Raw genomic sequence first — 24276 nt, forward strand, 5'->3', positions numbered from 1 at the left:
TGAGAGGTTAAACTGGTGGCATACCTCTGCCTGGTAATCTCCATATTCAGCTTGGAGAGCTAGGGATGCTAATAATAAGGCTGTCTCGTCATCACAGTGCATCCTGTCTTCTAGAATGTCCTTCCGCAACTGCAGATAGTACTGATGACAGGTCAGTGTGTGCCTAGAAACAGGAAAACAAAACAAAACCCCACACCATCTTTGGTACCCTTCTTGTTATAGCAAATATCCAGTATTTTATTAATATCAAATTTCTGTCTACAAATTTAGGGCTTAAGGGGTTAATTTTTTTTTTTCATACACTTACTGTATAAGACTGACATCATCCACAAAAAACTTTATGCGAAAAAACAGGGTGAAGTTGACAGGGGGCTTGTTCTTTTTCTTCAGTTCTTCTTTCCATCCTTCTGGAGCGACTTTACTTAGCTTTATGTCAGGATCAACGAAGAAAAATTCATTGTCTGCCATGAATGTTAAAGGGAAGCACATGTGTAAAAACATTAAAATCAAATATTTTCTACAGCTGGAGGATCAATACCAGATTTACAACTGAAATTCGGTTTTGAACAGTAAGACTTTCTGCTGACTAACAATGACTTATAAGCACAATAGCTATTAAGGGGATCACTGAATAAGTGCAGAAGAAATAATTTTTTAGTTATCCCAAAGGTAACAGTGGAAAAAAAAAATGTTACCTTCTCTGACAGATACAAAATAGGAGATACAGTTTCTTTAAAATTTCAAATTTCTTATCCCATAGGAAATTCAAAATCTCTCATTCCATCCCTTCCTTACAACTTCGTCCCATTTACATTTCTGCATGTTTACATTTTGCAATGTTTTTAAGGCTTTCTAACTTGCCACGAGCACTGGAAGCCTGCCATGGACAGAGTAAGCTCTTGGGCTGCTAAGAGCTTCTATGTCATGTCAATATCCTGAGTGCTACAGTCTGCAACAGCCTGCGAGAAAAACTGACAGGAAACTTGTGTCTGAACACATTAGTTCTGCCACAACAACCTTCTCAGCAGTTTGTGGGGGGGAGGCTGGGACAGTCCAATTTCTGGTCTGTTGTAATAGCAAAAGATTACCGCTCAGGAGCAACTCCCTTTACACAAGAGGCCCTCCTATACATCTCAGCTGGCTTGCTTCCACAAGAGGGTGCAACATTGCCCAGGGCATATTAAGAGACCCCAAAGCCCTTTGGTGTCCTCTGAGGAACACTAGTCAGAGTGAAGGTAGCAAAGAGCAGGGAAGGAAACTGGGCATCCAAAGGGAACAGGCAGCCCAAGACGAGCTGCCAGTACTCAGGCAAACACATGATTTTAATGTGCAAAGTTGTTCTTCATTCAGGAATGTTTTTTTCCCCAGTGCAAGAGAATGTATCTCAAGGTAAATGCTTTGTAGATACCAGGCAGTCTCTGCTTATCTTTTCTCAATACCATGCAGCTAATTCTTCTTATTCTGTACCCGTCAACTATATCAAATCATTATTCTTACCTCTTAAAGTAGCCAATCCAAACAAGTGATGCTCCACCAAACCAATATGGGCAACAACCATGTCAAAGACATCTTTACATATCGTTTTGGTGTCACAGGTCAGCTCCAGCTTCTGCCCGCTTAGAAGCATCACATTTACTTTTCGCCTGGTGTCATCGTTCTTCCCTTTCTTAGTCTGCATTTTGCAAAATAAAATATCCCAACATTCACACTCAGGCTAAAAGCTCATTAGTCAGTTTAACATACTCCCCCCGCCCCGACTGACTGCTGAACAGCCACTTTCTTACCAAGATAGACTTTGGTAGGTCCAAAGAGATGAATGGCTCAATCGTCATTTTCACAAACTCAGGGCCAAAGAAATTCTGTCAATCACAAGAGTATGAATTAACACTGTGTTGCTAGAACAACAGACTGAGGCACATTTAACTCCTGCCCTACAAATGCTAGAGAGCAACCAAAGGCTGAAAGCAGAGAATTGTACTGAATTCATCACATGAGCTGGTGAATCCAAAGAACATGATTTTGCCACCATGTACGCCAGATACAATGGCAAACTACAGTGTTGGCGACATTATTACTCTGTGTACTTTCCTTCATTTGCTGGGCAAGAGCCAATAGTTTAATATTATTTGTCTTTCTTTAACACATGGGGCATGGGTTGCATATTTGGACCATCTGGGATTATCTCAGTAAGCAACTGCCTGACACCAGTGAGTTTTTCTGCAATTCTGCCTTGGCAAATCTCTGCCTGTGACACACGAGCCTCATCTCGTGAAGACCAAAATGTTTCAGTTTAATTCCATCTGCTGGGTTCAAGTAGAGATCATGGCCAATTTCTGTCTGCCTGTAGACAAATAAATGTTCTTCTATTTCACCCTCTAAGCTACAGGAGATCACCTGTTCAAACTGTTAAAGAAGTCCTCTGCACAATACCACATTAAAAAAGTGACCCAAGATTTATCTTTTAAGGGGAAATCTTAATTGACTACCACCTACTGTGTACTATAGGCAAAACATCTGCATGTAAACCTCCTGAGGGGGTCAGGGAAAACCCCAACAACCTGGTTAGTTAAGGCCTACATGAACTAACTGCTCAGAGCACTATGGACTGGAGACAGCAACAGGATTGGGACAGCAAATTCACCTGACTCTTGTTTCAAGTTTTTCCTATCCTTAAAAAAATAATAAATACATCCACTTTACTGAAAGCAGCAGTAGAGGCCATCAAGCTGTCATCTTTTCTGAACATCAGCCACTCTCTTTACCTATACCTCTTCCTCTGTTATCTTTTATTTCATCCACATACCAAAACAGCTGGGAAAGGAAAAGCAGAGTTTGCACTGTGATTCAGGGTGAACCCAAGGGCCAAATGAATCCTCTCTGCCTTTCTTTAATTTATTTAATAACCTTTGATGCTGGTGGGACACATCCACGTTCCACTAAGAAAAATAAATGCAAATCGAAGTGGTTGAAAACACCACAGAACACAGAAGAAAACTACACCTGACCTTTGTTATGACACTACACTGTTTAACTGATGCAATCTTTAGTCAAAACTTGCTGTCTGTTTTTATATCTCTTGATGCAGCTTTAGGCTACAGAGCCACTAATGCCACAAAACCTCAGAAGTTTACCTTGTGAGAGCAGGTCTTTCCTATCAGAACAACACCAACCACCTAGTATTTAATCTGTTGATGATGGTTTATTACAGGACCCAACTTATGAATCCCGCATATTAGAGTTTCAGTCAAGACATGGCTTCATTTCAATGAAAATAAGAGTTTGCCTGAGACTAGGGCATTACCCTCAGTTTTCTTTGTGTCATGGCTGTTTCCAGGGCTATTTCTCTCAGCGGATCTCTGGTGATGTCAAGCATTGAGGTCCTAATTGCATCTCCTGGGTAGAGGTTAGGTCGGGACTGTCTGAGAGCCATTCTAGCTTGGAGTTGCATCATTTCTTCTTCCTGACGCTTTAACATCACTTCTTGACTTACTAGATTGCCTTCAAACGGTGCTTCATGCTGCCTGCGATACAGTCAGAGGGAATGAAAGACATTACAAGGTTTTCCTAAAACATTCTGCTGCTTTAAGCACTTACCTAGCTGGAAATCCAGAACACAACATCTAGCTATCAAATACTATGTTAAATACAGCATTTATTCAGCAGCCAGGAGGTTAAGCGCTCCACAGCAATGCATCAGTATAGAGAATGTGTACAACACGCCAAGTTTCTACAGCTGCCTGTCATTTAATCATCTGAAAATAAAGACTCAGCTGCAGTCTAAAAAAACACTTGACACTACAAATGCAGTGAATCAGTGCAAAACCACTGAATACACACAGGGAAGAAAAATATGAATGCTTTGAAAAATATGTTAATTTCTCTGTTCAGGCAGGGACTGTGAAAAAGGCATGCTTGAAATCATGCTGTTAAAGAGAAAACTAAAACAATTGTGTACTTTATATAAGTAAATATTGCTCCAATCACTACCTGTAGCAATTCTTTATGAACTCCTTGCACAGCACTAGAATTTATCCCCTGATTTTTCCTGAGCAGTAGATTAAAATATTTATATATTTTATATGTATCAACATCCTCTATACTAAATCATTCTATGTATCATACTCTAATTTTTTCATAATCTTATTTTGCTGAAAAAACCCAACTCTTTTCTTTTAAATTCCTAAGAATGGTTTGGTTGATACACTGCTATCACAAAAAAGAAATTAGAGTCTAAATGAATAATCCAAAGGAAAAAGAAGAGGAAAAAAAAACTATAACCCTCCTCAGGTTTTCTGAAAAACACAGCAACATATCCTTCAGTTATTTTCTCAGCAGATATGGATCCCAAATGTCCCACCAATTTTATTCCCTGTGGAAGGAAAGAAATCCATGTCCCATTTTGGGTGAACAACAGCCATTTTTTCAGTTGAAAAGCAGGAGGTTAGGAAATGCAAGCAGAGGAGAAAACCAAGAAAAATAAAACCAACTCACAGTCCCCTCCCTCTGTCCCATGCTTACAGAAAACAACCTTTGAACCCCAAACTAATTATAAACCAATCAAGTCTTCCCTAGAAATCCTAAAGCAAGAAAAAACAGTGTTCTCCTTCCCTTGACATAACTATACAGAGGCAACTTTAAAAACAAATCAATAAGGGAAACTAACAAGACTTTCATTCACCAAAAACCACTTTCAGCAATTCTAAGCTAAGTATTAGTTTAGAATCTAAACTTTAGATGGTACACAAGAGCAATGAAAAACATGAAAAAGCAAAGAAAGCCTGCATACCATTGCACTGGAGTGTAGGAATACAGATAAATACAGAGTAAGTCCTACACTGACATAAAGCCCTTTGTAGTAAAAGGTAATCTACAGATTTTAAAGACATTACATTTATATATCTACTTTCTAAAAGAAACTAAAGATACATTTGATGAATGACAAATAGTTTAAAAAGTAAGAGAAAACACACCAGTCCAGCCAGTATAGTTGTCTATGCTAATCAGTGGACATTTCATTTTTTTTTTTCCCATATTTTTACTGCAAAGTTTGTAAATGAACGCCAATAGTGTGAACAATGCACCGCATTCTCTTAAACAATAAACTGCCACTAAAGCACCACGAACTAAGCAAAAGAATGCTGAGTTTCCTCAAATGGAAGTTCAGGGAAGATTTAGAGTAGATATAGAAAAATGTATAAACGTAAGCCCATTATCCTTTCTATTGTGCTGGGCTTTCATAGAATCATTCCCATTCTCCCTCCTCTATTCCTTTCTCCAACAGACTTAATAATGTGCACCTAAAAGGACAAAGTAATGAGAAAAGGCCTCAGACCTGCAAAGACTTGTGCACATGCTGAGCTTTTCACCAAGGGGAAGCTTATTAAGATCGACATATGTGGGAATGTTCACAATGAACTAAGTTAAATACACCCACAAGCACCCTTCAGATCAAGGTCTAAGGATGGGCTCTGAAATAAAACAAAAACAAACACTTTCTGAACATAAATATCTATGAATTATCAAAGGTGATATGAAAAAGTGCGACATGTTGCAACTGGCTGTATCTGAAAACACTTGCTAATGTGAACACCCTTACTGCAGAAAAAAATCTTAAAAATAGCCTTTTTAATACCATACAGCTCTGTGCAACAGAAGCAATCATAAGTTATTGTGCTCTGGCAGGGCGATTGGACCAGATGATCTTTCAAGGTCCCTTCCAATCCCTGACATTCTGTGATTCTGTGAAGTATTATTCTGTTGGTTTACCATTTTTGCTCACATGTATTAGTTTCTCTGAAAATTGGGGTGGGTGTGGGGCGTCCGTGGAGGAAACTCAAAAACCTAATGTTTTCAAAGTTTTCTGAAGTTAGTATATAAGCACTATCACCAACCAGAAATCAGCACGCTTCAGTATCCTGGGTAAGTAAAACTAACTCAAAGCTTGGTCAAACTGTCAGTTTGTCACAGAGGGTATCAGCATGATTCACCCTTTAGGTTCCAAGACTAGGAATGCATCTCTCATTCTACAGAAGAGGAGACATTGACAGATCCAGCTAGAGCTCTTCTGTGAAGTTCAGAAGGTGCAAGTATTATTATTCCACTTAAAAAAAAATATATCCAAATTACATTCCTAACAGATAACATCATAAAAGTGTGTTTAATATGGTTCCTCATCAGACAAATACTTGGCTGATCCTCTGTATTTTCATCCATGTTTGACTGCAAACCAGAACCTCAAAGTTATTTATTAACCTGAAGACGGTAGGTGAGCAGTCACCTGGGAGGCTGACTCCTATCAAAGAGGGAAGAGAGTTAACTCCTCACCTAGTGTACTTACCAAGAAATGAGCAGGTATTGGATCAGAGAAGGAAGCTGGAAGAAGGGAAGCAGGCAGGCATTCTCTAATGATTAGTGCAGTGGAAAGGTGAGGAACAGACTGAGAAAGATGGATGCCTTTTGGTAAGGTAGGAAGGAGATGCAAATGCAATCTAGTGGAAGGAAAAGGCAACAGAAGGAAGAGATCCACATCAGCTGCTGCTCCTAGAGAGAAAAAGGAAGAAATAGTAAAGGAAGAAAAAAAAGAAAAATAAGGACAAGAGTAAGGAATCCAAGAAGCAAAGAGGAAACACAGACACAAGTATTCATTGTCATGAGGAAAGCACTGCAAGAAGTTTAAAGGATAACAACAGTCACAGAGGATGAGATGGGTTTGAGTGTGCTCTTAAACTACTGAAAAAAGTCTATGGCTTCTGCTAGTTCAGGAGCAGATCAGCCCACCCAAACAGCACGAGTTGTGCTGGCTGGTAAGTCTGAACAGCTTCATGGGTTTTTTTAATACTGGCAGCAAACTCCCTCCAATCCAAATTCCATTTGATTTACAACGCAGTTTTACAAGGATAATTCTGTGGATAATTATGCAGACTGCCTCTAAGGACATGCCACAGGAGCAGTAAATTTAATATGTATTAAAGTACAGATGGTATCTCTGAACACAGAGAAAAACACTGAAACATGCTCCCCATTACTGATGGGACTCAAGCAATGGAGTAAGTCGCATCTGCTTCCCCAAACCCTGAAATCAAATGACCAGTCAAAACCATAAACTCTGAGAATCTGCTCCGTGGAACCACTTGTTATTAGGAGTTTTAATTTGAGAGCTTATGTTTCTGAGGTTATAAGAGCCAAGGTCTTCTGCAACACAAGACACTTTAAAGCAGCAACATGCAATGTTCTGGATAAAAATATCAAGTTACCTTCTTAGAAATCTCCCTGCTTAACTAGCTACCATCTTTGATGGTATTCCTTTTTACAGTTGTTAGCACTGGAAAGTTTCAACAGTTGTTGGAGAAAAAGAGTGAGAGAACGTGAGTGCTGTTTTCCATTCAGCTCACATAATTAACAGAGATATTATCTAAGTATTTTTTAGGACCGAATTCTCCTCCTGGCTGCTTTCCTGTTTCTCAGTGGGTCTACGAAAAAAGCTAGTGAAACAAGCTTTCAGGAGTTCAGTCTCATTTTTCAGTCTTGGATATGCTTACTAGTCTGGTACTTAAATCTAAAAGAAAAAAAAGGAAAAGAAAAAGAAAAAGCTTTTTCATTTTATGAAAATTATGAGTATCTGTTGTACTGTACTATGACATTTTTGAAGAAATGTAGAGTGGTATCTTTTAGTAAAGGCAGAAAGAGGAGGTAAAGCAGAAACAGGAGATTTAAAAAAATACTGAGCCTTGAAGTAAGACTGTATAGTTACACACATCCAAAATTCATTCCATTGCTCAGCACAACAGGTAAGTCTATACTGCACTTATAAACCAATATTTTCCTTCTACATTTCATACATATACAAATTACTTCCATTAAAGGTACTGGTCTGAACAGAGCAATATAAAGTAAAATAATATAAAATGAACCATGAGAAAGTATGTACTGTTCTACCACAACATTTTCACCTGCATAATAGGCCTGATTCATTTACAACACTGTGACTTGTTTACATACCACATACTACTTTGTTTCTGAAACATTTTGTAAATAGTAACCAAAGTTCTCTATCAGCATCCACAAATTACTGCTGTTTTATTCTGAAGTATAGCTACAGTGTTGAATTGGCAGCTTTCCTGGGTTCAGGTCAAAGCCAATGCACGACGAGGCTGACCTAGCAGTATCCACCAAAAGAAAAAAAAAAATTATGGGAAGTCAGTTAAGAAAGCTACGTGTGTGTTCTGTAAACACAGCAGTAATCTACTTTGCCATTTTAGTGTGGTGCTAAGACAGCATAAAATGCAAAGCAGAAATTTACACCTCTTTAGCGGGTTACATAGAACACCAACCTGTAACCCAAGTCTTTGAAAATTTGCCCCGAAAGCTCAGACACTAGCCCAAATTCTCCTGCGTCAAGACACGCTGGATTTCTAAGACTGCTTGGACACTGCAGTCTAACATACGTGCTGTTACACGAAGAGATCCCATATTCCTGCCAACAAAGCAGCAATCACTCAGCTAAGGAATGCTTAAATCCTTCTCCCCTGCAAGAAATGCCAATATATACATTACCAAATGACATTGCATTTTTCAGGCAAAGTGTAAGTAGTAAGAAAAGCGATGCAGAAAAGCTGTCGAATTTTCCAAGTTACTGTTCATCAGATACAGCACATCTGAGACCTGCCTTAGCCAGACCCATTTAAAGCACACAACATAGTGCAAGAAGCAGATGTTCACTTATTTTAATGGTGAAAGCACGGATCTAAGCCCTCCTCTTCACTGCACATCACCCTATATGCTAAATGAACACCTTTGACAGTTTTGCCACATCACCTGAAATAGGTCCAACCTTCGGACACCTCTAAGTTTCTTTAACAGGATAGAGCAGGATTGCCATCCAACTTACACCGAAAACATACAAATATCCTAAAATATTAAGTACAACAGCAATCCTTCTCCTGATCCACTACAAACAAAGCAAAAGGCTCCCATGAGAAGGCTTTGTTGTTGTAATGTGGTGAGGGAAGACAGGGAAAACACACATCTTTTTGTTTCCCCGTACTACAAAGGCCATTTGAGTAATTTTGAGAAAATATTCCAAGCTGATTCAGTGTCTGGCAGAAACTAGAAGAAGGAAACTTTCAAGCTAGAAGTTCCCTGTCAATAAAAATTCTCAAACTGTAACCACTCTCAAAATCTAACAGGTATGGCAAGACACATTGCTGCTGTACAAAAAAGCTGTACTAAGGTGAGACATACAAAGCAGAACCTACTTTTTAAAACAAGACTGATGAATAGCACTGGAAAAATAAAAAGCAAACAGATGTAATATTACAATATGCAGCATAGCAAAATAAATTTCAAAAAGCATAAATTGATACTGAAGTGGCCTGCCTCATCAGTTCTGAGGCTATGCAAAAAAAAAAAATCCATCCAAACACAACAACATAAAACTAAGAGTTTGCCAGAATAACCAACCAAATGTATGGCTTTTGGCTTACTTCAAAGAAATTGAATGCTGTAATTTCCTTGTTAAATAAAAAAATGCAAAATAATTGGTATCGATATTTTTAAAACTTTATTTTAGTACAATCTTTAAAACTTTATTTTAGTACAATCAAAATTAAAATTATTAAATATTTCCAAGCAGAACATGGTCCCTTCTGATAGATATCGCAACTTGACAGAGCACAACCCAGTCTCCCTTAAATATGGCAACTCAATTTCGACTCCTAACTGATATACTTACCTCTACGCCCCAGTGCACCACAAGACTTTTACTTCAGACAGCAATATGTGGTTCTGAAATGCTAATTTCTTTCAAGTACAACATGCCATTTATTAACCTTAAACAGAAACTGGGATGGGAGCGAAAATTTTGCTTGCAGATTTAGAATGCTGTCTTTGATAAAGACACAGCACTTCAAGACATATTGTTTTCACAGGGTTTACCTTGCTCGCTGAGAATTAGCTTGGCTTGATGTGGAGATATCATCAGCAGCTGGCAAAGCACCACTGGCATCATCTCTCTTGAAACCTTCAGTTCTTCTCACTAGCAAACCAAAAGACAAATTAATACCTGACTGGGCAACAAAGCACATAGAGTAATCCCATCTAAAAATCAAGGAATTATCAAGTCATATGAGATTACTTAGAAGGAATCAGATTCGTGTGTTCTGAACAACAGCACTGCAGCATTAGATGAACTAGCATTATGAAGATTATTTCAGTTTTCTAAAGAATCTTATCGTTTCCCCCAACAAAGACAGCTGCACTACACAAATCCTTTAAAAAATATACTAAAGAAGGCCTAAAAAAAACCCCACGCACAATTGCATGGATACCTTTCCAAGGTGACCTGTTTATTTGTCAGCCATGAGTTGAGACATGGAAGTGGCAGAGAGATCATGCAAAACAAGAACAGAGTAAGAGCAGCTAGGTAAAGTAATTATGCATCCAGTTCACAAGAAGGGAGTTAAGAAGCCAACATATATATTGTTGAGCTCTGAGTTTAATTTTTATCCTTGGGATCTGACTCCTCCTTATAATTTTATTAAAAAAAAAAAAAAAAACCCACAACAAACTTTTGGTAATATACTAACCTGCTATCCTGTATATTTGCTGGTACGTCTTCCCATAGCAGCATCTGAGACGCTTACTAACTGTCCTGGTTTTGTCGGGATGGAGTTAATTTTCTTTCTCATAGCTGTGTTTTGGACTTAGTATGAGCAGAATGATAGTGATATACTGATGCTTCAGTTGCTGCTCAGTAGTCAAGAATTTTTCGGATTCCCATGCTCTACCAGGTGCACAAGAAGCTGGGAGGAGGCACAGCCAGGATGGCTGACCCAAGCTGGCCAAAGGGGTATGTATCCCATACCATATGCCATCATGCTCAGTATAGAAACTGGAGTTGGCTGCAATACTGCTGCTTGGGAGCGAACAAGCTATGGGTGTCGCGGGCAGCGTGCAATTGCATTGTGCATCATTTGTTTTGTATATTCTATTATTATTGTTACTACTATTATCTTTTTTTCCTTTGCTGTCCTATTAAACTGTTCTTTTCTCAAACCATGAGGTTTTTTTTACCCCTTTCTAATTCTCTTCCCCATCCTACTTGGTGGCGAGGGGGGGGGCGGGATGAGCGAGTGGCTGTGTGACCCTGGTTGCCAGCTCGGGTTAAACCACAACATCAGGTCTGATTTTGCAAACCACTTCACTTTCATCTCTTACAGTACTCTCAATAAACAGAGCTAGCAGGAGAGCTCTTGCAGAGCACATTATAGCCCCTTGGAATCTGAAAACAGTTTTTTTTGATAGTCATTTCACTGAGTCCAGCAATACTACTGCTAGTAGCCAGAAAGCAGCTCTCTCTTTGCCTGTACAAACTTAGGAGTCGTTGACTTTGGACTGGAACACATAAATGGCCTGTTCTAAATGGCAATAAAAAGGAATGCATTACAGGAGCCTTACTCCTCGTATATGCTCCATAGGCTTCAGGCTCAGTAAGCAGGAAGACAGACAAAGGATGAGGAAGGCTGAGAGAGCAGCGAATACCTGAAGGCTGGGTTGGAATTCTGTGTGTGCAGAATATCTACAGTGCAGCTATGCTCTAGCTTCCTAAATATTGCTTTCTGTCCACGTTTTCGTAAAATGGTTTGTCTCCACCACATGATTTTGCAAAGCTGATTATTCATTTAATCAGCTGTGCTCTCTGCTTGACTTCTTGCCACCATACTAGCATGTATTGGAAAAAACACACCAGGTATTTACTTCCATGCTGTGCTTCCATTGCGTCATGAAAATCCCTCCTGCCATATACGAGTGAACACTCTTTCATACCATCTCCTGCTTTTCCAATTCAGTAATTTCACAGAACTTACTTAAATTTATCTTGCAAATATCCTGTAGTATCTAATACGTTTGCATTACACTGAAATCCTTGGCCTATAAATTATCAATCATATAACCCTCACAGTAAAACCAACTGATATAAAAATAATTAAACCATGTATGTCTCATAAAAAGCTTTTGCAATTTACTGTTGTAAAACAACTCAATCATTTTTGTGCCTCTGAAGTCAGCACATAATTTAAAACAAGCACTCCAATTAAAAGTTAACCATTTTCAGGTTTTCCTACCAAGTTCCCTTTCAGTGTGCTAAATGTCAAAGTCATTTTTGAACCGTCTGCCAATTATGCTGAACTATACACAATATTGTCACTACATGAGATCATCTTACAACTTTGGCTTAGTGGTAATTATCAAGCCTCCTACTAAAGACTTAACTTCATAATTTTGGGTCTATTTTTAATCTTTGACTTTTTTCTTTAGTCTTTCTTTCTTTCTTTCTTTCTTTCTTTCTTTCTTTCTTTCTTTCTTTTTTTTTTTTTTTTTTAAATTCAGGGGTTTTGTTTGTTTGTTTGTTTGTTTTTAAGAATTTTTTAAACACAGGTCTTACCTTGCCTAAAATCTTGTTCTGAAGAAATAACAGATGGACTTTCACTTGAAGTACTATAAACGTCACTGTGGTAAGATTTGTATCTTCTCAAAGGCTCTGAAAGTTTAAATCAGGATATCAGAGGAGTAAGAGAGCAACAGGTCAAATGCAAAAAAAATCAAATGCAGATTAATGTTTGAAATTTTAAAAAATATTTTCAAAACTTTTTAAAATTCTGGTCTGTGGTTATGGAGTCTGAAAGCAAACAGATATTGTGCGGTCTCATTCTGTCTCTGCAGCCCGAAGGTTCTGTGGTCTGCCTGGCCTCTCTTGGTTATCACTTTCCTCCGAACCTCACTGAACCATCATCACTCTCAAGACAAAACTAACAGTTAAAAGACTAACAAAACCCAAGACAAAACCCAATCCCCTCTGCAATCAAAACTGATTAAGATATATGGTGCACACCTCTTGTGTGTAAAAAATAACCACCAGAACTTAGTCTCTGGTTCCTTCAGGATGAAAAAGGAAAAATACCCACAGAGACAAAGCAGGAACTGAAAAATAGTAATTCATTCAGCTCATCTTTGACATCCACAAAATAAGATTAACAATCAATTAATAAGCCCCTCTAGGATATTTAATTAACCAGAACAGCTAAACACATGTGATAAGAAATCAAAACAGCACAGTCTCAGTTCCTACTCTCAATGGATTCTGTAAAGAATATCCTAGAGCAAAGGACTTCACAGAAAGGATAAGTACTTGACATGTGCAAATCTCTCCCACAGCAAATTAACCACGACATAGCGTGTCTAAAAGGAGAAAAGAGAACAAAAATTCCCCACGTTTCAGGACTACCAATGTTTCACTAAGTGGGGGAACACTTCAGTTGCTTTTCTCTGCTAGAAGGCTGTCTCTGATCCAATTAGCTAATGGTTTTGACAAGAAAGGTGATGATGTAGACAAAACACATGTAACTGCTGTAAAGACAAGTACAAATCTCTACAGCAAGGAACATAAAATGTAAGAATACAAAATGGGCAGTACATGAGCAAGCATCAACAGAAGGTGAAAAGTTAGAGCATACCACAGGTTCAGCAAGAATGATTAACACCACTGATAAAGTTACTCAGAGAAAAATCTTATTAACAAAACTATTACACAGAAGAAATAAATTTTATTGTTTCTATTTTATTCAGTGCTACTGAGGACATAACTAGAAAACTAGGTTCATCTCCAACACAAAGCAACAAAAATTATACAGAAAATTCAGTTAACTTTGCTTTGCCTTTCTAGAAGGGAGTAACAAAACCAAACCAAATTAAAAGACAACAGCTATATTTGCAGGTTGAGATATTCAGCTCAGACATTAGTAACAATTTTTTTTTCCACAAGAGAGTGACAGCACAAAGGAACAGGTTAACTAGTGAGGTTGTGCATCAGGAGTTTTTGAAGAAGAGTTAGGTCAAGATAATCCAGGATAGTTGACTGAACCTTAATATAGCGGCTTAGGGCTCCGATGAGCAAGCTATGTGCAGACAGCCACCTCGAGAATCCAAGCTTGCCCTAATAATACTTATTCCTTTATCCTTAATTAACTGAGAGAACTTAATGCAAGTGCTAGCAACCGTGGTTTATCACTACCTTCGTGATCTGAAATAGTTTTAAACTCATCATGAAGGAGCAACATATTTTAGGTTCATCAATAACATTGTCAATACTATGCTTTGACACAGAGTCTCAATGCCATCTATTGTTACTTTAAAGGTAAGTCTGGATGCTGCAAAAAAGAAGCTGGATGTTCCAGCTTCCCATATCCACAAAACAGAAAGCCTGGTTGAAAATCCTGCAAGAATGATAAACTTGCGGTGTAAGTCGTATTAGGTGAGAGGACAAGTTAGATGTGCAGTCCACAGCACTACTCATTCAGACATCCTACAGAGGCAGCGAAAACACCAAATAGGAAAAGGCACGGGAAGATGTAAGACAATGAAGTTGACCAAGACTAAAGACTAGTTCATATTAATTCTGGAACATCTGTTTCCAAAACTTTCCTCCTTAAAGCTGGCATTTCCTCCATTTCTACCTGGACACGTGGCTTGTGCAATTCCCCACTGTTCCACCTAATACAAGATTCTTTAAGAAAACTGGGAAAAGTAAGCAAAGCAGCCAATCAGCCCATGAAAACAACTGCTCTGGCTAGCCCATCCCAGTTGCACAGTTTAGCAGCATAAACCCAAATTAATCGCAAGGACATTTCACATTATGCTCAAAAAGGAGCAATTTGCACATCTGCAAACCAACCTACAGCATGATGCAGAGAATTTCTTTGGGAGTGTTGAGGGGGATGTTTGCTTCAGTCTTTCACAACGGCTACTTTCAGTGTTCCAGATTCTATAACAAAGAAATCTGCTGCCAATCTAGTAATTATGAGGGAAATAAAAAACAAATTCAGCAGGTAGTTTTTGGAGATGTATTTTTAAAATAATACCGGGGGTTAAGTGAGGCATCAATCCAAACATGATACCAGAGCTACAGTACAGAAGTATTTAACGGAAAACATCTCTTCTTTCCTAGCAGCTTTGTTAGATGTAGGTTTTTCAAGTCTGCTAGACTGACTTTGAAGCAAGAGGATGGAAAGGGAACAATAAAATATAACACGACATTTTAAACAGATTCATTCTTTTCCACCTAGTCAGCAGCCTGGGCTTCCTGAATCACACACAAATTGTGGCTTCACTCTGCTTCTTCAAGACACGAAAATTTGCAAAAAAAAAAAAAAAAAGGTAGTAAAACAGAAACTGGCAGTTGAAAGACAAAACAAGTACTTGTACATAGTGGCATGGTATCTGACTCTGCAGGGTATTTGACTTCTCTTGACTCATCCTGTTACAGCAGGAGCTGGAACCCTGCTGTAGGCCAAGGGGTAAGTTCACGAGCCAAGAAACATAAAGTCAGATTCCCGATCACTACTTATCTCGGCGTTTGCACAGCCCTCCGCAGGAGGCCCAGCTCAGTTCAGACCTATTCTCCCAGCATTCACAAGTAGAGCCAGAGATGAGATCACCCTCCTTTCTTGTCACACCTTTCCCCCCAAGCAAGACCATACAACTTTTTCCAATCACACAAGCAAAGGAATTCTTCTCATCTTCTGGAGGCATTTTAGCACCTTTCCACGTGGGGCTGCATCAATGACTGTTCAGCCTAGGGACGAAAGTATAAAGGCAATCAAGCTACAGCCTGAACTTTGGGGTAAAACCTCTAGATTTTGCTTTGCTTTGCTCAGTTTAGGGAAAATATTTCCAGATGTGGAACTGTTTGCTGCTAGGGCATCTTCTCTTCAGCAATCAGCTTCCAGTTCTGTGCTGGTATATACACAGCTATGCACCCCTCCTACACGTGCTGCCCACACTTCCCCTCATCTTAATCAAAATTCATCTTTTCCAGGGCATGGACAGGATACGCACTGCAGAACTGCAAACATTCCATTAAATTATAACTATTGAGACTACCATATCTATAATTGCTTGCAAAATTCCCCAAATAATGCATGCTCCTCCAGCAAACTCTCCTCAATTTGAACACTTAACGTAAAGGATTTAACTTCAGACAAGGCACTTGGTTCATGGCCAAGCCAAATTTCTTCTCGTTAAGAAGTGGCTTCCAAAGGTCATAAAGTCCCAATTACGGGATCAAGTTAAAGTTAAGCTTTTCATATAATAGTTTCAAAAATAAGGACAAATTTCTAGTCTGTCTGGCTATGAAGAAACTGAAAGATGCTATCAATAAAAGCTATAGTCGACAATCGAACAACTTATCTCCCAAATTTACCATTTTCCCTGGGATTTTTGAATGGCCTTTGTTGGTTTGTTTGGGTTTTATTTATTTGTTTGGGTTTTGTTTGTTTGTCTGTTTTTCAATTTTTGTTGACTGAAGACAGTATCAATTTGACTTCTAGAAACATGAAAACATGAAGCACATTGTAGCAAAAATTATTCTACCAGTTACCCTTCTTAACATTTCAGTGTTTAGATTACCATCTGTTACCAGAACACTTCAAGTCATTTCATATCTTAGTAGACTAACAAACCTGGGTTTAAGCATATTTTAATATGAATAAATAAAACTTGTATTAATACACAGTAACACCACGATGCAGAGACAAATGAAGCATTACAACTTGAAGAATCTGCGTTTCCGTTGCTTAGTGCTGCAGTGGTGCTTTTTCAAACTCCCTATCAAAGCCAGCAGAGCACAACCTTACAGGCACCCAACCCAGCATAAAATAACAGAACACACTATTTACGCAAGACAAGACATGCAAGCCCAGACAAGTGATTTACAGAAAGTCTCATCTCAGCCAACTTCAACCGAAATCAGAGAACCACATTTAGCTTGGAATTCCATTATCCTGAACACATGACTCACATTAGATACACAGGTTGTCAAATACATATTATTACAGAATTATTACTGGCTGTACAGAGAAAATGGCAGAGCTAAACAGGCAGTTTTGTGATGGGGAGGGAGCTCTTGTTTGCTCTTTGAGGTTTAAGGGTAGGTGTTTCTATTACTTAAGAGTGCTACTATAACACCATTTAAAACACAGGAACCACCCTTCGAAGAGAAGCTGGGAATTGCTGCTTTTAGAAGAGTTTAACCAGTAGGTTAGAGTCGTATTTACTCTTCCCTTTCCTCTTTTCATCTAAGGAAACTTGAATTATCTTATGCAAGGCAGCACAGGTTTAACAGGAAGAATGTAGAGATCCAGAATAAATCCCTGGTGAGGATTCATATCGAACAAGCGGACATAGGAAGCAAATCCATCCAGCCTCCCAGGGGAGCAGGCTCATTTTAACTTGCAAGATTTCCACTACCCACATTCTAAATGAAAACGCTGTATTGAGCACACAGCTCAAGTCACTGGGCATCCAAGAGGCTCCCTAGAGAGCCGAAGGGACATCTGATGCACAGGGTCTAGCAGGATCTGAGTGACAGGAAGAAAAAGAGCCTTGTAAAATTGCAGAACACATACGTCTTTAGGGCTGGGCTGGGCTGGAAAGGAAATCAGCAAGATTAAAAAGAACAGTTCCAGGGTCTGCTAAGAAGTCATAGTCTTGTACGTAGAAAGATAACCTTACTTTCTGGATCTGGATCATGCCATCTAGGATGAGGCATGTAAGTGGTCACAGGCTGAAAGTCTGGCCAACGAAGCTGTTTGTTTACTTGTTTGAATTTGAATGCTTTATCCAAATGAGGATTGTAAAGTGTTGACTGAAAACTGATAATCCCTGACTATGTGAGCTGCTGAAAGCTCAGTGAAGCAGATGCCACTTTGCTGTGCAGTTATGGAACTGTAAGAGAATTTTAAGAGCTGTTACCTTATGTTAAACTATGTAATTCACAACAAAATAATAGTGGCTGATGCCAGAGTACTTGTACTTTACAGAAATCCCACAAACATTTTCTTTTTCCTTGAAAAGACAACTTCTGCAGCCTCAGTAAAATTAACAACTGAAAGTTTTCTATCTAAAATAGTATCAGTCAGTCCATTATCCTACCCTCCAGCTTCATTAGTGTGATTTCTGGATATCGTTCTAAATAAAACTTATCCTTACCAGACATACCAACCACATGACAATCCATTTTGCCACCAGTGAATTTGAATCATACTGCAGCACAATGACTGTAAGACATGTGTAAATTGAACCTTAATTTGCTTTCACCCGCAAGCAGATCTACCAGTATGGGTGACTCCCATTTCCTCATCTTAGCCTACACATGAACTGAGTACACACAATTCAAGAGAAAAAGAAAGTATGCACACTTCATTGAATTCACAGAGGTGAGTTTGTAAAGCGGCTATTTCTCTTTTGCCCCAAATCCAGTCTCTCATTTAATCCACTTCTACAGCAGCTCCCAAATTCAAATTTCTGGGGCTTTGTTTGTTGGGATAAATTTACTACCAACAGATGCCTGATTACCTGCAGAAATTTCCCCTTATTAAAAAATACAGCTTCAAACTAAGAGAGCTTTTAAAATCTGGACATTTAGAGTATCCCTAACCGTAACTCTTCACCTAGACACAAACAGTCATAATATGGAATTTTATAAATGGGGTTCAGATGGCTCTTCAAGGTAGCTAATGAAAACATTGTTTTCTGAGATAATGGCACAGAAGACTTCGGAAGGAGAAACACATCTCCAGAAACAGAGAATATTGCTGCCTCTTCTTGCTGACTGTATGAAGCAGGCAGGAGTCAGTGGACAAAAAAAAAAGACAGGGCTTAATCACCTCTGTTTTCAGTTGGAGAAAATCAAATGTAAGGAGAGAGAGGGATAAACTTAAGTTGAGGCTCTGGGATTCATGTGGTTCCCAACTGCCAAAACATTTAACAAAGTCTAGAGAATATTGTCAAACCATTCCCATTCCTCCACCGCTGAATTTGGTGTGCCAAAGCTTCAGCAAGATCAACTTTTTTGGTATCCTCCCCTCTTTTTCCTCCCTGTCTGCTATTCAACCCGCAGCCAGGTACATTACTACTCTCCCAACTGGTTTTGTGCTCCTGTATTCCACCAGGACATGGGCGATCTTTACAGCTTGCTCCCTCGTGTCTCATTTACAACAACCCCATAAGCAAAACTGCATTTTAAAAAAGAAGCATGCACATTCACTCCAGTCAGCACAAGCCAATTCACTTTGAATTATGTGTACATTCCAGGGAGGGAAAGCTATCCAAGCAAATAAAAGGGAGAGCCTTGTACAAGGCTGCCGTCTCACAGACTTGTCCCTTACCATTGTGCTGTCTGAAGGCAGGCCTGAGATTCCAAAACCAAAGAGTGTTTACCCTTCACCACTCTCAGAGAATACCATCAGTTTTGTGGGTGAGAAGGCAAAGAAAGCTGGGAGCAAGGGAGAACGGGTGACGCTCCATGCTCTTAAGTGGCAATGCAGGCTTGCAAAACGTAAAAGGTAGAATGTTATTTTCCCTCTGAAATGGGATGCTAGCAATTGGTGCCAAGCAACAATTACCCAGTTTCAAAAGGAAAACAAAACCATAATCTGCTCCCCTGGTACAGATAAACTGCTTGGGTTTAACAGAAACAACTTCACAACTCTAAACAATTCTGTCTAAGCTGAAAAAACCTACATAACAAAAAAAAGAAGACTGAACAATAACAGCAGAGATGCAGAACTTGGTCTCTCATTCCCTGGCAAGATTAATACATATTTTTGGAGTCTGTTCTTAATGTTCAGAACTGGCTACACCTGAAGTCAAATATAAGTCTCTTTCCCTTTCCCCAACCTGGCTAAGCACCTAATCACAAAGACCCAAACTTTCTTTAGTATACAAGATATAAACAACCTCAACCCTGAAACGATACAGCAGAACAACATATAAACCAGCAAGTTCATGAGCACGGCACTTATAATTACACTGTCTTTGGAAGGCTTGTGAGGCTAAATCCACGACGTTCTCACTGTAGATTATAGTGCAGTTTAGATGGTTGGTAGCTTACTACAAACTACTCTGTTACAGCACAGCTGTAATTAAAGCTCTGTCATTCTTTCCACTATAAACACTACTTTTCATGAGTTTATAATTTGGATCGTAAAAATCCGTTCTGAGTGAAAGCTTGGCAAACCAGAGTCTGTGCATGAGAACATTTTCTTTTTCCAAGACAGTCAGCTCAAGGTTTTACGAATAACAAAAGTTTGCCAGCTTAACCCAAGATAAATTGAAGAAGAAATAAGCCATGTGTCGCTCAAGTTCCTTCATAGTTTGAGGAGGGAAGTTTTATCTGGCTGAGTTTAGTGTGCAGAGGGTCCAATGCCATTTCCCAAGTTAAAAACTGAAAAACAATGTACAGCTGAAAGCAGAGGCTTACTACAATTTTCACAGACTTAACTGTAACCAAGACCCGGACTCAACCAAATTGAAAATATACCCAAACTTACCAAAGAAAAGTCAGATTGTCTCCAGTCCAATGCTGTTTTGATGGCCCCTTGCCCTTTTGTCTACCCCTCAAGCTGAACAGAACCCTTATTCCTGACAACACAAGCTTTCCAAATACCTTATTCTCTTTCCCTGTTTTTCCTGTCAACACCTATCCTTTGAAGTCATGCTCTGTCCCATGTAGGCAGAGTAGTACTCACTGCCATTTTTGGTGGACTTCTTTTCCACTCCATTTCTAGTTGTTGCCCACCTGTCCACAATGTAACTACCAGCTAAGGTAGGCACTAAGCCTGGCATCAAGTGCTGTCCAAGAAACCAGCACCGCTACCTTTATCAAGATACACGACGTATTTTACCACAGCTTTCCACACAGTTGCTCACATCTCTCGGCTAGGCTGGGTATATGTCAGAAGAGCAATTCCACACACACTTGATAATGCCTGACACTTGGAAGTATCTGTCTAGCCACTAAGTGTTTGAAAATTACATACAATAGTAACGCACAAAAGCTTACATGCAGGATTTTTCATTTCTTTGACAGATGAAACTAGCAATAGGTTCTCTTTACAAAAGATCTCAAGGGACTCGTCAGTTGTAAACAAGATGTGAGATAGGGAATAGCAAAACATACAGAACAAAAAAAGGAACAGAAGTTACAACAGACTAGTAGACTATGTTCAATCTGCTCATTGAGGTGGAACAGAATGCCTCAGTCAGGCTTCTCAAGCCCTGTCAAACACAACAGCAACTAACTCCTATGTGAAAAACCATCTCATCCATCTTACTAAAGTACTCTTTTGAAGGGGCTCTTATTAAAAGTTAATGTTCACAACCAGGTTCTGGCCCAAAACTCTTCTTTAAGTAGTTAACTGACCAAAAAACCAAACAAACAAAAAACAAAAAAAAAACCCGCAAGCCAAAAATCAAATGGCAGAGCACTCCTAACTTCAAGTGAAACGTACCTTCCTCCTCTACTGAAAGTAGAAAACTCATAAGACAAGAATGTTGCAACCCAGGTATCTATTGAGAAAATATCTTGACTTTTTTTCTAGCAAGTAATAACTGAATTCAGAAGGATGGGCAGTGAGTCATTAGCTTGCCTCATTCTTCCCTATACAGATTTGTCACTCAGCCTCCTGTGACTATTAAGGCCCAGTTCCCAGTTTACTTTGCACTTTGACCCATTCCCTTTATGAACCGAGTAGTTTCACACATCTGAACTATCTCAGTTGGCAACGCATGGCATGTTAGATTTTCTGTCTCTCAATCTGTTTGAATGAGAATGATAAACTCTTGCTCATCAATGGGTTTGGCCAAGCTTTGGGTTTTGCTGTTGTGCAACGCAAACCTGCACAAAGCTGAGCTCCTGAATAACAAGGCTATTGAGCTTTCCCAATGCAGGGAGCAGCCTCCTCTTTAAACTCTGTCAGCTGCCTATCTCCAAAGATCTCAGTTGACTCATGCACTTGAGACAGTCCCCTTCAGCTTCAGGCTCTTAAACCAAAAACCCAATATATCCCATCAGACATTGTAGTAGACAATGACTGATGATGAACTTCTATTGAGATAAACAATGGTATCTCCACAGTACTACTTGCATCTACATTCATTCGCTCACATTATAACGTAAGCCTCACTGGAAGATGCTAATTTCATAGCACAAAAAAACTCTGGCTGTCTTGGCTCTACAACTTCTACAGAAGCCATAGTACCTTTTTAAAGTGCCTATGCCATTTCAATAACTTTTTCTGGAGCACAAGGCTCACATGCATACGAGAGAAAGGCTAACTGCAATACAGGCATCTCCCAAGATGGCCACAGTGGAAGGATCAGGCATTTTTACAAATCTGACCTCGACAAAAGGCTTTATCATCTCCCCTTAATAGGGATGTTCCTAAGGAGGTGTTTACACCTCAGTGCCAGAAAAAGGGCTAAAGTTTTTTTTTTTCCACATAGTTATTTCTGCCATACAACAGCCAGGCAGCCTTGAGTTTTCAACTGTACCAATTGTAAATGCACCTGAATAAATGGCTGAGCTAGCTCTGTACATACAGCTCCTCTACCACATACTTCAAATGACTAAGTTATGCCTTCTGGTCCATCACAAGCAGCATCTGACTCTGCTCTCAGTTTCTATCCAACTGTCCCAAATTTACAATCCCTGAAAATCACGTCACATTTTCAAAGCAAACAAAATGCACAGCTGCCCTTATAGGGTTCTGCATAAAGACCATTTAAAAACTTTCCACAGAACAAATACAAAGACCTTTCCCGCCCCTCACCCCCCATGCATTCTTTTAATTAACTGAAGGAACCTGTTGCCAAGTATTCCCACTGAGGTAAAGATCTTAACATGAGTCCAAAAAATATTTCATATTTACAGGCTTAATTGCATCAGCCAAAGTTATACAGTGCAAAAACAGCGATCTGGAGATGACATTCTCTCTTTCCTCTTGGGAATATATCCATCTCTAGTAGCTGGAGATCAGCATTTTCCTCCAAGGAAAATTACTTGACCATTGGCTGTTGCCAACTTTTTTTCTCTTTTTTTAATTTCAATTGATGACTTTGATATTGGCTGACTTTGAGAGATCAGTCACTTTCACTGGGTGAGTAATTTGGACAAGAATATTTAACTTCATTGGCAACAGGCATTCTAGCGCTTTCACTTTACCTGAAAATAGAAGACAAAATGAAGATCTTGGCAGTTTCAAGAGCTGCTACAAGAGAACTCAAATTTATCATAATGGGAAACCTTTGTTCAATGACTGGAATAACTCAGAAAATCAAAAAGCCTCACTAACCTTCTACATTCATGGCTTCCCTCAGAAGCTGCAACTTCTTCTGCCTTTCTCTTATCCTGTCAAAGGCACTCGATATTGCTGCAGAAGTTGATGTCTCAGGCACATGGCGTGTTTGGTCCAGTTTTTGTGGTCCGAAGACATCTAGTGCTATGCTCCCATCAGAGTATCTTGCTTCCTTGTTTCTGGTAGCAGTAGAAGTCCGTACTGTAAACACTTCACACTGATGGTTGTGGCCATGAGAGCCTCCAGCATGGTCCCTCTCAGCTGCCTTGTCAGTTGTGCAAAGCAAATCTGTGGTGGAAGCCCAGACTTTCCGCTTGGGAGTGACATCTGTATGAAGGTGACCTTTTTTTTCAAACTCACTGGTTTTACATCTATGAGGACAGAAAACATCTTCCTGTCCTGAGCTGCAATCTGAGGAAACACCTTGGAAAAACTCTTCCTCACCTTGTGTTCCTCTAATGGACAGAAATCCCATAGACTTGCTAAGTCCTTTGTTAAGCATGGTCTGTTGAGAGAAGTGAGCTTTGTGTCCCTCAGGTGCATCCACCACCAACGTTTTTCCTGCAACAAGGAGACATTTCATACATGTAATTTTGTACTTAATATACAAGAGCATAACAGAAGTTATTTACTATTAAAGTGTGTACTGAGCACACATTTTGGTCTTGATTTTGTCACGAAAAACATGGAGATGGCTACTTAAAGGGCTGCCTCAGTCTCCAAGGACAGGAGTTCAACTACTTCACATCTGAGAGGCATTTTATTTATTTCTGAAGTGTTCAAGAAAAAATTATGGCCTACTATATTTCAGCATTAATATTTTAAAAAATTACTATCATGTACATCCTGGAAGTTGTTTTCTCATTAGTGTTACTTTGTCCTGGACTATCACCAAAAGTACTCTTTAATTATCAACCTGAAATCAGACGTTCCTCTCACCTCTCACACCCAAAGACACCACCTACAATTTTTTAATGACAACAAGTCCAAGTTTGTTCCATAGATTCACAGATGCCCTGCAGTAGTGCCAGTAGTAAGAGAAGAATGACTGTGTAGTTAGGAATTTTAAAAATCCTGGATCTTCCTT

The 24276-nt window shown here is 39.2% G+C and overlaps 1 protein-coding gene across 3 annotated transcripts in view; it reads right to left on the bottom strand.

Annotated features, from left to right (window-relative positions):
* PTPN13 (protein tyrosine phosphatase non-receptor type 13) overlaps positions 1-24276 on the bottom strand; it is a 122991-nt gene that overhangs the window by 38690 nt on the left and 60025 nt on the right. For all 3 annotated transcript variants that reach the window (XM_082050510.1, XM_082050512.1, XM_082050511.1), the window contains 8 exons: positions 23187-23750; positions 12443-12538; positions 9934-10033; positions 3302-3521; positions 1785-1859; positions 1498-1672; positions 308-461; positions 25-163 (listed from right to left, as the gene is read on the bottom strand). In XM_082050510.1, the coding sequence (XP_081906636.1) occupies positions 25-163; positions 308-461; positions 1498-1672; positions 1785-1859; positions 3302-3521; positions 9934-10033; positions 12443-12538; positions 23187-23750 (1523 nt within the window). The remainder of the gene's footprint in view (positions 1-24; positions 164-307; positions 462-1497; positions 1673-1784; positions 1860-3301; positions 3522-9933; positions 10034-12442; positions 12539-23186; positions 23751-24276) is intronic.

Source organism: Streptopelia decaocto (genome assembly GCF_964273445.1).
Source record: "Streptopelia decaocto genome assembly, chromosome: 4".
In the NCBI taxonomy this organism is placed as follows: domain Eukaryota; kingdom Metazoa; phylum Chordata; class Aves; order Columbiformes; family Columbidae; genus Streptopelia; species Streptopelia decaocto.